Here is a 15177-nt window from a genome sequence, read left to right on the forward strand (position 1 = left end):
GGGGAGACTGGGCCATGCTGTGGCCAAGCAGGCACTGGGGACAGTGAGAATGCACTGAGGCTTGGACAGCAGCTGGGGATGAAAGGCTCTTCAGAAGAAGGCTGGCATGGGAAGTGGATACGTGGAGGATGTGATGCTGTGAAGGCTGACCAGGCAGCACTGCTGTGACAGAATAACTGGGGGCACCTCACTTATTTTCATTTTCTCTGTTTTACTCTTTCTTCCTCATTACTCTGTTTTGAAGATGCCTTTCATTGGCCCACTGCTTCTTAAATGTGCTCCTTGTTCTTTTCTTTTATCTAAGTATTTTACTGGAAGTATTTTTCCAGAAGTATTTTTCCAGGTCACTCTGTACAGGAGAAAGACCTGTTCTTGTGGGTGTCTTCCTGTATAGTGTGAGCCTTTCTGTAGTTGCTGCTGGTGTTTCTGCTTCTTCAACAGTCCCTGGAGATAGCCTGTTGTCCTCCAGTGTATGTGATGGAGAATGCCAGTCTTGCTTCAATACTGTGTCCCCTAACACAAAGCTGTCTGTACAGGGCTTCTAGGAAATACTCTTGCTTAATTGTTATAGCTTTAAGGAGCTGACAGATGGCCAAGGACCTGTATTGTTTTTCTTACTGAGAAGAACTCTCTCTTTTGCATTTTTTTCAGAAGTACTTGTGTTTCTCACACTTTATTAAATTTTCTTTTTGTTTTTTCTGGCCTGTGATGCAGAAGAAGCAAGTAGTCATGTTGTGTCAGGTCCCCTCTAGAGGCAGAAGGCACAAGTCTCCCTTGGTGATTCTGAGACAGGACAGCAAAATTCTCATATGCTTCACCTCTTCTCTATAAGCCCATCTCTGAGCACAGTCTTTAATGAAGCATTTAGTACCTTTCCCGTCTCCTGGGGGAAGACAGGAGTGGGACTATCCTACTACATCTGGAGAAAAACATCTGTGCTCTAGCTCAGTCAACAGAGAACTACGCCTTCTCTTCAAAAACAGAGCTTGATTTTTTTTTTTTTTCCAAGTGGTTGTGGCAGAAGCAGAGACAGGGAAGTGCGTGTCAGGGGAAGTCAAGCAGCAAAGACATTTTAAATGGATACAGTAGTGTCTGTGTCCTTTGAGAACCACAGCATGCAAAGGTCCTTGGCTCGTGTGAATCCTGATGGAGAAGAGAGAAGGCAAGCACTGTAGGTTTCTGAACAAGTGCCATGTGCTAAATGAGAGGCACAGTCTGATTGTTGAAGGAATTGGCCTGAACTCAGTTGCAGAGATACCAGCTAACACAGGAGCCAGGCTGCAAAGATGTTCGATACCAAGAACAGTGTAAACAGTTAATAACACAAGGATTTGGAAAAGGAAATGTGCTCTGAGGTACAGTTGCTCCTTCAGCTCGAGAGATCTAGGCTCAGATGGGAATCCCAGACCCTTCCGCCCAGAACTACCCGATGTTGCTATTAATTAGTATGGAAATATTTTCCTTTCTTGAGAGAGGGCTGTTGAATTGCCAGCGGGATACTGGGGGGATGGGTGTGTGCATGTATGGGGTAGCCTATCAAGAAACTATTAATTAGGTTACTTCCCACTGCTGTTGACATGCAAGGGAAGGGGGCTGTTTGTGGGCCAAAATAAAAAAAGAGAAACTGAAAGACTGGGATCAAGCATGGAAAGCATGAGGAAAAAAGGAGATGGTAGGACAAAGCACACAGGCTGAAAGAGGTATGTGTAAAAAGACATTCCTAAGATTCCCAAAGCAGAAGAAGAGAAAAAATGAAAAACCAGGATATGGTTAGAATCAAAGGGGGAACTCCTTTGAGTTCCACAGCAGCATGGGTTGGACACAGCCACAAAAGGACTGACTGATCCTCTCCTGCCTTGTTACTGGTTTTGTTGTTCATGCTTCCACAAACTTGGCACCAAGGCTTCTGCATGTCAGAGCAGTGATATTTTATGCCAGCTATCACTATGAAACAGGAGAGAATTTAGATGAGAAACTTTGGTTGTAGATTACCTTCCTTCCTTTGGAATGGGATCTTTATCAGCTTTGATGAATAATCATAAAGATATTCATTGGTAATTTTGCTTGGCTTTCTATGTAATATTCAACCACTTTCTACTTTTTCAAGGTCTTTTTGCAGTCTGTAGCTCTGTACTTCTGGTCATGTATTTCTGGTTCAGCTCTGGGAGAGGGCAGAACACAAGAAAACCCCAGCAGAAAGCAATAGTGTAGCCCTGTATGTAAGCAGTAGGTGCTACATTTGCAGTTCTGAGAGTGCCAGAAAGAGATGAGAAATGTATGTGAGATTATGGGTTAGAATAAGTGAGGGATCTATTCACAGAGGGGAAAGAAAACAGAGCAAGTGGGTTACCTAAAAATATCAGTGTAGGCTCCTGGCTCCCTTGCAGAGGGAAGAAATCAGTGCAGTTGTGATTATTCAGAGAAAGTGTTTTGGGTTTGCAAAGCGGGAGGAATGGAGTGATAAGACAGAGACACAGAATTGATACCTCATATGGGACCAACACAATCCAGATCTATTTATCCTGTGATCTGCCTCTAGAGAATGTAGCTGTCTGTTGCATTTTTTTCCAAGAAACCTGTCTGCTATTAGAACATGCAGAGGATCTACCCACTCTCCTTGGAGTTATAGAGCACAGAAGGAAAACAGCTGTCCAGATTGCAGCCTACTGTCACCACTTCAAATCCTTAAGTTCCCTAAGACATCTAGAGTGAACAGGGGTAGTTCAAAAAAGAGAGAAGCTGGCAAAAAGAGGCACTAAATCTGGAAGAATAATTTGGATTTCAATTTCAGATGTTTGCGCACAATAGTGACAATTTATCAGCATGTGAAAGATTGTTCTTAGTCTATGCACATCTTGGGGGCCAAGGATTCTGTTAGCCCTAAATCTGCCACCAATTACAGAATCCAGGAGTGCTCAGGAAGCCCTTGCCTACTCTCTTCCTATGCTTTATGTAAGGCAGATTAGGGAATGTTGCTCATCAGCAAGGAGGGATATGGCAGCACCAGAAGAGTGAAGCAGGAAGAAGCTGAGCACTGCACAGGTAAGGGCTGCTGGTTCCACATTCAGTTCTTTTTGGCCTTGGTTCCTTGTGGGTGTCACTTATCTGTCTGGTTTTGGCTTGTTTTTAAAGAAAATTATATACAGATGTGTTCCTTAGAAAAATTCCCCGTCAGTTTAATTTGAATTTATTGTTAGGCCTGCTTTTTAAGGGAATACTTAGAATGTGATTACACTGGTTAAGTCTGGGTAACTTTTTGATCTGTTAACTAATTTCAAATGCATTTTACATCCAGTCAGAGTCTGAAAGGTATTAAGTTCAGACAAGTTTCATGAAATAGGTGACAGGTAGAGACCTTATTATTATACCTTAGGGAAAGATGAGCTCATGCTTATTAAGAGTCCAGGAAATCCACATGGGACAGGCACTGTCCAAATGCCCTAATTACAGAAGAGTTCAGTTGAGGCTCACATCTTACAGTGAGTGCATCAGAGGATCCATTGTTTGGTCAGTGTCTCGCAGATTCTCTAGTGAATAGTGAGGCATGAGCTTCCTTCTTTTTGGACATTCATAATCCTGCTAATTCATGTGGATTCCCTGGAATTTAGTAAGAGGTGAGTAACAGGGCAGCCTCAGTGTAATAGAGTTAAAAAGCCAGTCAAACACAACAGAGAATGCTATTGCAAACAAGGCATCTTTGTTTCACATAGAAGATTCCTTAAGAAGTTAAGTTGAAGTGCAGATATAAAATTGCTGATGTCTTTACTGACTGTATCCTCTGCCCTCAACTTATGTGTGCCCCAGTTTTCATCAGACTCTGAGTACTGGTTTCACTGTGATTTTGGATCCCAGTATAGTCAACGTGGTCCAGTTCTGGCAGAAACATTACTTTGGTCTGACATACTTAGTTCAGCACAGGTTCTTTGGAGATGTAAGCTGGACTAACACAAATGTGGTTATAGTTACATAACTTTTTTCAATGAAATATTCTTTTAAAATCATTCTTGTAAAATCATTCCTGTGAAGTGGGATAGTTACATTTGCACAAAAATGATGCAGACCAGGACTCAAATTACAAAGTATTTGCAGTAAAGACCATATTTGCATATTTACATGTGTGTGGTGCTAAGTGTCAAAGGACCACAGGTTCTGAATGCTGCTCATAATAATAATAATAAGACAAATAACCTAAAAGTCTGTCTGGGGAGTCACCACAGCATGTCTGTAATTAGTTGAAGTAAAAATTATCATTTATGAGGCATCTGGAAACATTAAGTCTCAGAGATGAACAGTACCTATGTAGTCATCTCTGTCAGGGCACAACCTTAATGGCATTTTTGTCTGAGAACTTCCTTACTTTTGCCTGCTCTGAACATTAAATAAAGGTAATGGCTGAAGAGCTTTTGTTTGCAGTTTTGCCATTACGTAGACCACTGCGGCTGTCCATGACTCACTTAACTATGTTTGCAAAGCTAACAGACAACATTTTGCAAACATAATGTAGCAATGCAGATGCAGTTTCTCTGCACAGTCTCACACATTCTGAAGAAGGAGCCGAATAAGTGTTTGCATTTATAAGAACCTGGCTGAAGAAATCACCTTTGAAGGAGGGAATCAATGAGCAGTTCAGGGCAAGGAACTGCTTCCTTGTGGCTTTGGGTGTCAAGTCTTGTTTGCTTGTTTGCTCTTTGATTAAGCTTTTCTAGAGTGAGTAACAATTTCTCCAAGTTACTGCCACAACTCAGAACAATAGTAGTTAACAGAGAAGACTTGAAAATAATTATTAAAAAAATTGAGTGTTTTGTTAAATTTTGTGAGAGAACCACAGAGATTTAGGAAAATATTTTCTTGAGGAATTTGCTAATATCATCAAGAAATGTAAAATGCCCCATGATTACAAAGAGCAGTCCACATGCCTCTAGAGTCTCATTTTCTGCCTAATGATCAGGGAGAAAATGAAAAATAAATTAACTTTTTTTTCTAAACATGAATTGTTGTCTTTCAAAACTCAAGAAGGAGACATTAAAACATTTCCACAGGCTATATGTTTTCTAACATCACATATATACAAATTTAAAAATGTGAATTTTGTTATATGATAAAGTGGCAAAAAGAAATTTCTTTGGGAGAATGACACATATGTAGCTCAATAGCTTTGGAGAAAGGGCTTCCAAAGAGAAGAAGGTAGTCTGTCCTTCAAGTTTCCAAGGGGTTTCACTAGGTAAATGAATCCCAGGATCTCATGGCTAGGCACAAAATATATGCAAGAAAGAGAAGTTCTGTTCTTGTCTATATTAAGGTATATTAACTCAGTGATAACTCAGCCTAGATACAATCTCATGGTTCTTTGCATTTGAATTAATATAGCCTAGATCTCATCTGGATATAAAGTCCAAATGAATGAGGCTGTCTTTCCACTGAAATCCAAACCAGCTTGTCAGGAGCATGCTCAAATAGCCCTATATAGCTTTGTTTTGTTAATGTACCTTTATTTGCTGTGTGGCATAAAAACAGGACTTCTGGAGTCCCTGTTACCTGGCTGCAGAGTGACCCTTCTGCCCAACCTCGAACACAAGCACAGGGTGGAACCCAACGCTTCTGGCACAAAGCTTATTGCTGCACAGAGGTGATAAAGGAAGGTTGTGATTTCATAGAGGGGTTTTAGGGTTTTTTTCCCCAAGCTTGTAAGCACAGGACAGTTGTGTGGTACGTGAGGTGTCAGGGAAGAAGCTGCTATGAGTGTTTTGGCTCTTCCTCCCTGTGCTCAGTGGGCAGTCACACAAGGCGGTGGATGAGTGTGTGAGGCCATGCCTGTGACACATTCCTTAAGGGAGGGAACAGGAGAGGAGCTGGGCCTCACCTCCCAGCAGCAGCAGGGCCCTAGGCTGAGGCGATGGAAGGGACTGGTTATTCCAGGTGAGGACAGGTCCAGGTGTGGCAAGAGCAGAGACTAAAGCAACAGCAAGGGACTGAGCAACTAAATGTCTGCATCTGGAACACGGGCTCCACAGAAACCTTCCTCAAGCAGCTGGTTCCAAGGGGCTTTGGGTAAATCCATTTGAAGTTAAGAATTTGACAGATGTTTTTTCCCCCCTTCTCACTGTTAAACCTTGGTGAATCTGACATCTCTTTACAGGGGGTAGGTGGGGATGGGGAGGAGGAGGGGAGTATGGAGGGCAGTATAGTTGGCTATGGACTGTGCTATACCTGATCTCCAGCTCAGGTTCCAGCAGCTTTGAATACCTGTGATGAACTGCAGAACAGCTTTGTGCCCAGGTGTGGCCCACAACACTTCCAGGAGCACAGAAGGGGAGGAGGAGGGGGAAGAAGGCCACAGAGACATTACAAGGGAGATATTCCCTGTGGCACATGCCCAGATTGTCTGCAGAGAAAGTGTTGGCATTTTGGCTCTTTCTCAGTCTCTCATTCTGTTGCTGGCAGATGTGGCTCTTTTGGGCTGTGGGGACAGCTGTGGTGCACTTGTCTGAGCACCTGGCACCTTATCCCAGTATCCCCTGGCACTGCCACCTCTCTGCTGGGCCCATGTGTGTGTCCCTTCCTTCACATTCTCTCAGTGCAAAGCATCTTCAGGCCAAATCCTGAGTGACTGATTTACAAGCAGTAAAGCTCTGTAGCTGCACTGACTTCCCCTGCAGCTTGTCCCCTCTGTGTGCTGTAGTCTTGCTCCTTCATGTGGGATGAACTCCATGCTGAGTAGCTGAGTTTCTGGCTGCCTGGAGGGTAGAGGAAAGGAACACTAAATCCTTTTGTGAAACTCTTCTTTCTGCTGCATGTGGGTAACTACATTTAAAGAAAAGGCTCTTGCCATTTTCCCCTTCTGTCTCTCTCCACTGTCTTCAAGAGGAAATGCTCTGAGTTTTAAGGTGCTCCAGGCTGAAGAGCAGGAAGGGTCCAGGTTGGAAGAGTTTCAGAGGTGACTGGCAATTCTGAGATGAAAAATGACTTGAGGTGATGGGATGAGGGGGCAAAGGAGACTGCAAAAGAATTTTAGTGAAGAGGAAGAAACCACCTCGCTTACTGCTAAGAGGAAGCTTCAGCCCAACTTGCTATGGTTAGCCTAAAGATAGAAAGAGATACAAGGGAGAGATGGATACTACCTGGGTCTGTACCTCTTCAACACTTTAAAAGGGCTTAGAGCTCTCTGCCAAAGGCCTGGCAGCCATGTAGTGGGCTCAGAAGGGGATTTAGATGGCACAGAAAAGCTGAAAGGCTTTAGTTGGAAATGCAGATTCCTGTTCCAGTAGAGGCGCAAGGGAACCTTGTTGTACCTTTATGTGCTAGGGAGATTTCTGTGGGGGTAATGCTTAGCCAGACATTTTGTGTTTGATTTACCCACGGTGAGGGAGTTTATTATGGTGGCAGAACTTCACTGCCAGCAAGGGAATTGAGGCATGCATCTGCATACACCTTGCTGTGTCTGTGGAAGTCATGTGTGCCCTCAAGTGCCCCCCAAACACAATTGTTTCATTTCCTCATCAGGTCAAGAATTGTAGGGGTTTGGTCTGATCTGTGTGGGAAAATAGGCTCTCCCATAATATTAAGACAGTTTCTAGTACTGTTTAGTGTTATTTTTGGTTGCCTGTCTTCTCCTAGCTGTCCCAGTGGCGTATCCAGCCTGACACAAGCCCCCTAGCAACATCACCCTGGTCAGGAGCACTTGTTTGACCAGGTCTGGGGTACAGAGGAAGAGCTACTGAAGGAAGCAGATTTTTTCTATCAGTTGTGATACACTGTGGTGGGCTGACCTTGGCCAGCTGAGAGCTGTAGTTCCTTCAGGAAATATCCACCTGCTGCACCATGTCCTCAGCAGGGGCATGGGGACCCTGTCTGCTTCAGCACCTTGAGTGCCTCCTGCTCTGACCTGAGTGCCTGTGGGGCTGTCTCTCACTCCTCACTGCCTGTGCAGTGTTTTCTGCCCTTTCTGAAACATGCTTTCCTCTGGGCACCACCATCTTGTCCAAGGGGCTGAGCTGTGCCCTGTGGTGGGTGGGCTGGAGCCATGTGGAACTGGCCATTTCAGGCCTGGGCTAGCTAGCCCCAGCTTCTCCTCACTAAGGCTGCCCTGCAGCCACCCCACAGCCTGCACCTGCCCACAGACACCTGGTGTGGGTGTGCTGAATGACACTTGGCTGATAGTATTTTAACAGGGGAAGAGCTGGACCCTCTCCTTAGACTGGTGAGAGTTCCACCCCCAGGGCAGAGATGGGGCTCTTTCTGACACAGTTAATGTGGCTGGGGGTCAGGCAGGACTGAGATCAGTGGTTTTGCTTTGGAGTGGACTCATGTAGGACCCACTGCAGAATGGGTCTTTCCTCACTTTAGAAGGTGCAGGATTTGCACAGCACCTCACTTTCTTTTGAGAGCTCTGCTGAGTTGTGCCAGGCTGCTGGCATGTCCTCAGAGTGAATGGGGGCAGGTGAAACCCCTCAGCTTGCACGCAGAGGGCTCCTGGAAAAGCTTATTCCTCATCTGGGTGTCTGCAGGCTGAATACCCTCTTCCTCTGAGGAACTTCATCAGTTATTTCCCATAATTCTTATTTTTAAAAATTTACCTTTTAATCAAGCAAGACACACAAAGAGTATGGAGCCTTTCCCTGGAGAGGAGAAGAGAGCACTAACAGCCCCCTGACACATGTTTGGAGGATGGTGATGCTTTTTCAAGGTAGCTGAGCTAACAGTCTGGCTGTAAGGAGTTTAGATCTGGAGCCAGACATCATGGTTAGGCCTGTCTGTGGTTATAATGTAGTTGTTTGGGTTTTGTAGAAGTTGTCTGATGGAATCTGAACTAAGAACAAAACAAAAACCCAAGGGGAGCTTTTTCTGGCCGTCCTGGTCTCTATTTGATCTGGCACCAGCGCTGGTTTAAATCTCACTTTGTCCTCCTTACCCTGATATCAGAATTGGTACCAGCTCTATTATGACAGTTACCACGCTTCCTCTCGCTCCCCACCACGCCAAGGTCACTGAGAACATGAAACAGAATCTCCTGCCTGAAGGAGGCTGCTGGGCTGCTTTGGGCTTTGTCTGAGTGCACAGCCAGTGCCCTGCCAGCACAGGTGTGGACTTGCTGGTGCTAAACAAGGTTCTGAGCAAGTGGTACAACAACAGTGGTGAGTTTCTGCAAAGCATCTGCAGAAACAAAACAAAAAAAAAAAAAAAAAAAGTGCAGAAGGTGCTTGCCCCAAATGATGCAATGGACAGCCCAGCGCTGGAGGAATGCATTGCAGCCTGCTGCTGGAAGAGGATGGTGGTGGTTTCCAGTGAGTGAATATCATGGTTACATAATTTAGGCAGGAGTACATTCAAGAACTCTTATTCTGTTTTTTTTTTTAATAATTATTTTTTCACGGGTGTGAACACAGAAGCCCTTTTAGGCAAAGGCTGTGTAGTAGGAGTGAAAGTTTAGAATGGATCTAAGTGAGGTAAGAGTGGAAGAGACTGCATTATCATACTGTGTGTCATAGACTCACAAAGGCTGTGTACTTAAATGTAATGCAGCATATGAGTGTCCTAGAGCTTGCAGGCTTTAGTTAAATCCTTACAGATTTTATTTCTGTGTGTACATGTAGAACTGAGTGGTTGCCCTGGATAGTTTCTGAACATGCTCTCTGGTATGTGTTTTGTTACTCAGGCCAAGCTAGTTTTCATTAGTGCATTGTTATTACTGATGGACTGAGAAAAATGAAAAATTAAAAAATATATAGGAACTAAAGAAGGAGCAAAGTTTGTAAGAGTATTAGACCAGTGTGACTTTCCCTGCTGACAGAGACTTGATATGGCAACATGGCATGAAGCATTCTGGAGAGTACATGAAAAAACTGGATGCAAACATATGAACTTTGCGTTCAGTGTTGGCTGCTGGTGTGCAGAAAAAGAATATTGAAGCATTATGAAGTTTATGGCATTAAAATTAATTAAGGAATTAAAAAAACACTAATCTTGCAATAATATCAGCATTTCCCTCTTGAGCAATTGCTGTTTTTCAGACTATTTTGCATCAAAATGCATAGTATATTTAACTTCCTATTAGATCTAAGAGTCATACTGTATGTGCCAATCATACAGAAGAGAGTTGCTATTCAAACTTTTTCATTCTTTTAATTCTTGTCATGTAATTTTCAGTCTTGGAAGAGGTTTGTTAGTTTAGGGTTTTTTTACATTAATTTCCTTTATGTAAAAAAAGAAATAAATATCATTTTTAGAACATATTTTTTGGTGTAAGTAGTCCCTGTTTGAAATCTGTGCAATTCACATCTCACTAAATGCAGGGCACTAGCACAGCTGTTTAGAAATTTTGGGTTTGTGAGGCTCTTTCAAAGTAGCATGACTGATGAAGATACTTTTTATTGTGTCTTATAATTATTCTTCATAGTTTGTGGCTAGCAAAGCTAACTTTCAGTCTGTCTTTTAATACTTGTGTTCATACCTGCATTTCCTGATATAAAAGCAGCACTGACTCTGAGCTCTAAACTTAAAATGTTTAAATCAGATTTGCACCATTTCAGGCACACAGGAGAAGGGACAAAAATTATCTGTATAGTTTAATGTGGTGGAGGCAATTGGAAGATTACATGGATTGGACCAGTATTTTCAAGCTTCAACTGTTTTTCCTTTGGCCCTATCTAAAAAAAGGTATCTGTGAATTTTTGTTTGTTTTTTTCTTTAAAAGGAAAGTATATTTTGCATTCCTCAATAATAACTTGCATGCAGCTGAGCAAATTCTGCCCAGATTTATATGTGCAGGACTCAAACTCTGTGTCTGAATGAAAATAAACTCTGAAATTTTACCTGCCCGGTAGAATTGAGGATCTGAGACTGAAGTACATAGAATTGAGGATCTGAGACTGAAGTACAGGTGCATGATCAAAGTGGCCCTAGCAAGAAGCATTTTAAAAAATACCTTCCCAAGCAACAAGTAGAAAATACTTCACTTGCACTTTACAATGGTAAAGGGTACCTCAAGAAAACCTTGTGCTTGAGTACCTCAAGGAAAGGGGTGAGCCTTTCTAGAGTCTGCAAGTCACTAATGTTTATCTTTGTACATTTTTTTGGTTTTAATGTATCTGCTTTTGAAATCTTCTGGCTTTCTTTGTGCAGTGTTTTGAGTGGGCATTCAGTCCTATGGCCTCCACTCTTGTATTCTTTCCTTGCCTTGCCCTGAGTCTGGAGTCTGGAATCAAAGTGCTGTTTATGCACAAGGGTGCTGGCAGAGGGGATGGGGAAGTTTTGTTTGAAGTTTTATCTGAAGCAGATCTTCTCTGGATTGCTGGGTACCACACTGGGGTGCAATTAAAGTCATACATCCGACTGTCTAAAGGCAGAGGGGAAGGATGGAGGAATTCTGACTCCATTCAAAGTTCATTCATGCTAGTTAACTGTGGCATGCTGTCAAGACCTCCTCCCTTCACCCTTCAAGCAGAAAGTGGGAGAATGGGGTACTAGTGTATGCCCAGGACTTCTGCTGTGTAGGTGTGGGGTGCTAGAGATAACACTGGTCATGGACCTACGAACTGAATAGAACTTCCTAGCTACCTGCTTGAGACGTACCCAAAAACTTCTTGTGTTTTAGACTAGATCATGGGTATTCCCACCAGAGCATCAGTTTAGCCCATGGCAGTGTAAGGGGGCAGGGATGATGCTTTTCCATTCAACACAAAACTTGACAGAGTAGTATTTGAAGAATTTTAGATGTCAGCGATATATAGCAGCAAAGATCAGTCTGACAGTTATAGCTGAGTTTTTCAAAAGTGACTTTTGGATTTAGGTTTTGGGACATTCATCTGCCATGCCCCAGCCTGATTATTCTGTGTACTGAGTGTCTAAAATTCCTTCTGATGCAATGGGTAGTGTAAAAGGTTTTACAACTCTCAGTATTAAATCCCAAAATATCTTGTACTAGCCAGCCCAAATGAGAGGGCAAAAACAATTTTTTTATTGTTTATCAGATAATTTTTGATCTGAGATCTGATTCAACTAGGTGAAGGACCAGAATCCAGCAGGCAGCTGAGGGTGTGTTTCCATGCTGGAGCTCAGCCTGTCAGATACTTTTTTCCCCCCTCTTCATTTGTAGGTCTTCGTCTGTAGATATCAAAGTGCTTTAAAGCACAGTGTTAAGTACTGTTATCTCTGGTTTTTTAAAGCTGAGGGATGTGCAGCTGTGCTAAAGGGACAAGCCAGACTTCACACAGGACAGGAGCTCAACAGAGGAAAATGGCTAATCCTCATGAGTCTTTGCCCAGTGCTTCATCAGAGCCCTCTTCAGCAAACACAGTGGTTTTTTGTAAAACTCCTTGACTAAATCCTACCAGCTAAGGCACAAAGGGCGCTGGCACAAGGTGAATTAACCATGCAGTAGGATTTGGGCAAAAGAGAGGAAATGACTGTATCTTCCTATATAATCAATAGCTGAAACTGAATGAGACCTTGGCTCTGATGTGATGGGACCTTGCCTTGATTTGGGATAGCTGCTCTAGTTGAACTAACTTTCTTTACTCCAGTAACAGCAGCAGCTGCAGTGTGGTCTAGACATGCCCAAACTAGCTTAAATAGTTCAGGTACTGCTAGCCACTGAGCCAAAGAACCATGGAGTTCAGCATGGGCTTGGTGCCTGAGGATTTTATCCTGCTCTTTGTATTTAGCATTTGTTTACCATCTCAGCTTGAGCAAGCCTTGCAATATGTTGAAAGGAAGGCTGGTGGGTCTGGTACCCTGTCTGCTCTAGTGCTTTTTCCAGCAGAAGTGAGTGTGGTACTAGGGTTGATTGTAGGAGATGTTGTCAAAGACAGCAGTGTCATGAAATCTGTTTTGCCTCTCCCTGCCTACTATTCTCCCTCTTCTTCCCCACTCTTCCACTGCTCTTCATCATCAGCTGCCTTGCCTTTGATTCCATTTGCTATGAAGCTCCCTAGACACTAAGGCTCTACTGGAGATCATGAATGTCTAGGAGCTGACGAAGGCTTGGAGAAGCAGCTGCCTGCTGGAAATGTTACTGGCCTTGCCTGACTGTGGGTCTAACAGGAGAATCTGTAGGGACTAAATATGGGAAAATCCAGGACCATTCCCCCTGTGTCAGGTAATAAGGACCAGACCAGAAGTGTTTGTGATGTGTTCTCTCAAGTCGCTCTCTGGACGGCGGGCTCCCAGCTCAGCCTCTGTAAGAGAGCTTTGTTGATATCTGTAACTCATCACTTTCTCCTGGCAGCCAAGGACTCAAGCAGAAAAGAGGGTTCAGGTCCTTGAGAGCTAAGTAACTTCTGCTGAGTCAATAGGGAGGTACCATCACTGCCCTCAGTTTTGTTTGCAGGAGCAGCCTCATCAAATAGTGTTTGTGGGCAGAGACCCTAAGTAGACTGCCAAGCTGTTAAATTGCCAGCCTACCCACTGGTTTGTTCTGCAGCAGAAATACAAGCATGCCTGGACCAACCCCCAGAACTCAGCTCTGAACTCCTATCTCGTTCTGTCAGAATTCCCAGCCTGTTTTGAAAATGGAATTTATATTTGTTAAATTGCAAAAGAGCTGGATGCAGTCTGCTAGTTGTGTTTTGCCTCTCCTTCTTTGTGCAGTGAATTTTGTTCATTCACTTTACATGCCTCAAGTTGCTGTAATGCTGCTGGGAAAGTAATTGCCTTGCACTTTCTCTTTCTGATGCCCACGGGTGACTGTGGGGGACTCCTCCCTGGGCACAGTGCAGAGTTAAAAGCCCAGCTTTTGCTGCCTTGCTTAAGACCTGGTTATTTCTTTTTTTTTTTTTTTTTTTTTTTTTTTTTTTTTTTTGTCAGCTGCCTGTTATATCAATCACAGAGCTGGGATCTATTTATAGGTTGGGACTCGGAGTACTGTGTCCTAGTCACAAAGAGAGGCAGAGACGCAGAGGGGACTGTCGGCTGGTGCAGGCAGAACCAAAAGATATTTAATCAGCAATTAGAAACACCTGAGGGCAAGGGAAATTCTACTCCAGCCTCAAGCCTCATCTCTCAGCCTGCAGCATGTAAGTAGCGAACTTCTATCTTTTATTGCGTTTATGGGCTTGTGTTTTGTTTCTTTTTTATTTATTTTTTTAATCCAAGCATTGCTCTGCACAAATCCTTTTTTTTGGTCTGAAAATTATGGCAGCATCTCGATACAGTTAAAGGTAATATTTTTTTGATTTTCACTCTGTCAAAGGAAGGTCAGTGCGACCCACAAGGAGAGGAGTTGGTTCAGAACTTTGTAGAAATCAGGCGGTTTCACTATCTGAGTGTGGCTTTTTCCTCTGGAAATAAGTAAATGAAAGTTTGAGTGGAACAGTTTTGTTTTGGGAATAAAAACAGTCAGGTTTGCTGGCATTCCAAAAAGGTCAATGTATAACGTAACTCTGCTTAAGGGCTTACCAAGGACAGGTGCTATTTATCCCATGCTGGTAAAGGCAAACCTGGGAACTTTAGCAGTCCTGTCTTAAAAGAACCAAGTGACAACCTTCCCTCTCTTAAAAAACCCAAAAGCCAGTACCCCCCCAAGCTGCATATCAAATATTTTCTTATCAGACACATGCAGTGAAATTTTGCTTTTACTGAAGGCATTTAGCATTAAGCTGTTGATGTTTCTTTAATTTTAAAAGTCCCAAAGCAACTGAAGAATCTTCAATGACAAAAGAGGGGTGCAAGTGTTTGCAAAGTTGGCACAGTGATAATCAAAGAAGGAACTTACTCTCTCATCCCCAACAAGATGTTTGCTTTAAGCAGCCAAGATGTAAAATGTTTGAACAATTATATATTTCTGGAGTATTTCTATTTACAGAAATTTGAAGAGAGGGAGAACAATTAGCCAATTTTTTTTAATTAATAGCTTTCAGTAGAAATATGAAGAGAGGGAGAAAAATAATTACTCTGATTTTTTTTTTTGTTAATAGCTTTTAGTATAATATTTTTTGTCAAAATAAAAAGGTTGGGTTTTTTTGTTTCATAATTTTGCTTCAGAGGTTTGTGTTACATCTTTTTATAAAATTTAGGGTTAATATTTATTTCTAAGCATAGGAAAGTAACCTTGCTGTGCCTACCCACAAAAATCTTAATATTACAATTTTAATTTTAATATGTCAAGTTTTTAGCATAAATTTCTCACTAAATGTATATTCTAGAAAACTTTTTTACCCCCAAAATGTGCCATTTTGAAAGTAA

At 42.7% G+C, this 15177-nt stretch overlaps 1 protein-coding gene across 3 annotated transcripts in view; it reads left to right on the top strand.

Annotated features, from left to right (window-relative positions):
* Nucleotides 1–5902: 5902 nt before the first annotated feature.
* ESRRB (estrogen related receptor beta) overlaps nt 5903–15177 on the top strand; it is a 135589-nt gene continuing 126314 nt past the window's right edge. For 2 of the 3 annotated variants that reach the window (XM_050975426.1, XM_050975427.1), the window contains exon 1: nt 13426–14009. Coding sequence is in view for 2 of the 3 variants with exons in the window: in XM_050975427.1 (XP_050831384.1) it covers nt 14008–14009 (2 nt within the window). In the remaining variant the exon portion in view is untranslated. Of the gene's footprint in view, nt 6049–13425; nt 14010–15177 lie in introns of those variants that run through there. The other variant, XM_030240703.2, reaches the window with a different exon arrangement.

Source organism: Serinus canaria, chromosome 5, assembly GCF_022539315.1.
Source record: "Serinus canaria isolate serCan28SL12 chromosome 5, serCan2020, whole genome shotgun sequence".
Lineage (NCBI taxonomy): Eukaryota > Metazoa > Chordata > Aves > Passeriformes > Fringillidae > Serinus > Serinus canaria.